Source organism: Verticillium alfalfae, genomic scaffold (genome assembly GCF_000150825.1).
Source record: "Verticillium alfalfae VaMs.102 supercont1.6 genomic scaffold, whole genome shotgun sequence".
In the NCBI taxonomy this organism is placed as follows: domain Eukaryota; kingdom Fungi; phylum Ascomycota; class Sordariomycetes; order Glomerellales; family Plectosphaerellaceae; genus Verticillium; species Verticillium alfalfae.
In genome coordinates, this window is record NW_003315033.1 from 389858 (window position 1) to 391460 (window position 1603).

General features: G+C 60.1%; 1 protein-coding gene across 1 annotated transcript in view; it reads right to left on the minus strand.

The window, feature by feature from the left end:
• The window catches only part of VDBG_05214 (oxidoreductase), a gene marked incomplete at both ends in the record, with an annotated part of 1258 nt that extends 685 nt beyond the window's left edge, over positions 1-573 (minus strand). The window contains 3 exons of the mRNA XM_003004055.1: positions 8-217; positions 281-401; positions 466-573. Of these exons, the coding sequence (XP_003004101.1) occupies positions 8-217; positions 281-401; positions 466-573 (439 nt within the window). The remainder of the gene's footprint in view (positions 1-7; positions 218-280; positions 402-465) is intronic.
• Between the last annotated feature and the right edge of the window lie 1030 nt (positions 574-1603).

Below are 1603 nucleotides of genomic sequence, written 5' to 3' on the forward strand. Positions count from 1 at the left end.
GGCCGACCTGCAGGTCCGCCGTCGCCGTCGGCGAAGAAGGGCGCGTGGATGAGGTAGAGGTCGACGTAGTCGAGGCCGAGCTTCCGCAGCGACGTCTCGAACGCCTGCTGGATCGGCTCCTTCTTCGTGCCCGCGAGCTTGGTCGTCACGTAGAGCTTCTCGCGCGGGACGCCGGCCGCCTTGATGGCCGCGCCGAGCTCCTCCTCGTTGCCGTAGACTGTAGGGCTGCCGTGTCAGCAGAAGGCCCGGACGGACAATCGTTGGGAACGGAGCGGCGTACCTGCTGCGCCGTCGAGGTGGAAGTAGCCGGCCTTGATGGCCGCCGTCGTGATCTCGACAATCTTCTCGTCGTACGAGCCACCACCCTTCTTGAAGTTGGCCGTGCCGAGGCCGTAGGCGAGCTGGTCTGTCAGCAAAGTGGCCTTGATGCCTTGGGCTTGACGCGAGAGAGAGAGGGGGCGTTACCATGGGGATCTCGTTGCCATCGTTGAGCTTGAGGTGGGGGATATAGGGGACCTGCTTCGGGGACTGGCCCGTGGCGTCAGGCTTCCAGACGGATCCGATCGAGTTCATCGTGCTGGCCGGATCTGATGGTATCGCGTGTGTCGGTCTCGAGGTTGATGGGATGTATGGAGATCGCTGTGGTATCGGCAGCTCAGGTTGAGGTCATGAGTGAAGTCATGGAAGGTTGCCGAGCGAAGGGGCCGAGGGGCAGAGCCTCTTTCGGTAGGTGCCGTCTCAGGCCGAGGTGACGTATCCCAGTGGGCCTGTGGCGCCATGAACTCTACGAATGGCACGTCGGCGGCCATGACGAAGCATCCGGTGAGGAAAGCCAATGCCGGGGAGTACCTAGGCGGCGAAAGAAAGGATAGTGTATCCATGTGCATTGAAATTGAACTATGTATATATATGGCGCGCGTTGTGAAGGAGTTGGTTCAGCGTAGGTAAGCACGACGAAGGAGTGTCCGATTGGACATGGAAGACGTCCGTCGGTCGACTCAGCACTGCTGCCGCCTGGCTTGTCGTCCATGATATACTCAAGGTAGTAAACTGTTCATTCACCCACAACATCTTGAAGACTGAGAAAGTCTTGCGTCTGGCATCTCTATTGCAGCACATCTCTCGCCTTGTAGTCTCTACTCGCTCTCGGAATTGAGCTCGTTCGAGACCGTGACGTGCGGGGTCTCGATACCCCGCATCCCTCATGGCCATGTCCGTTTTGTTTCCGTTTTGTGCCTGGACCCGCCCAACGCACGTTCCCCGCCCGTCCCGTCCAACTACCGTCCAACGGCCTTCGCGCCGCGCCGTCACGGCCTTCGCACCGTTCCAAATTGGCCAGGATAAGCTGTGGTCGATGCGTGCCCAAGACCAAGACATCTCGCCTTGTCTCGCCAAGATCGACGAAACCGCCTTCACCCCATCCTCGCTCTCCACGCCATGCAGTCCTCTGCCAGGTCTCGACTGACAGGTATTCATTCGTCTGATGCCACCCTTCGTTGAGGAAGCAGCCTTCGATTCGGGACCTGGCCGACGCTTACATGGGTCTTCGTGCAGTGCAGTGCCTCCCCACCGATGCAACCCTCCCACCCCGCCAACGAGTGGG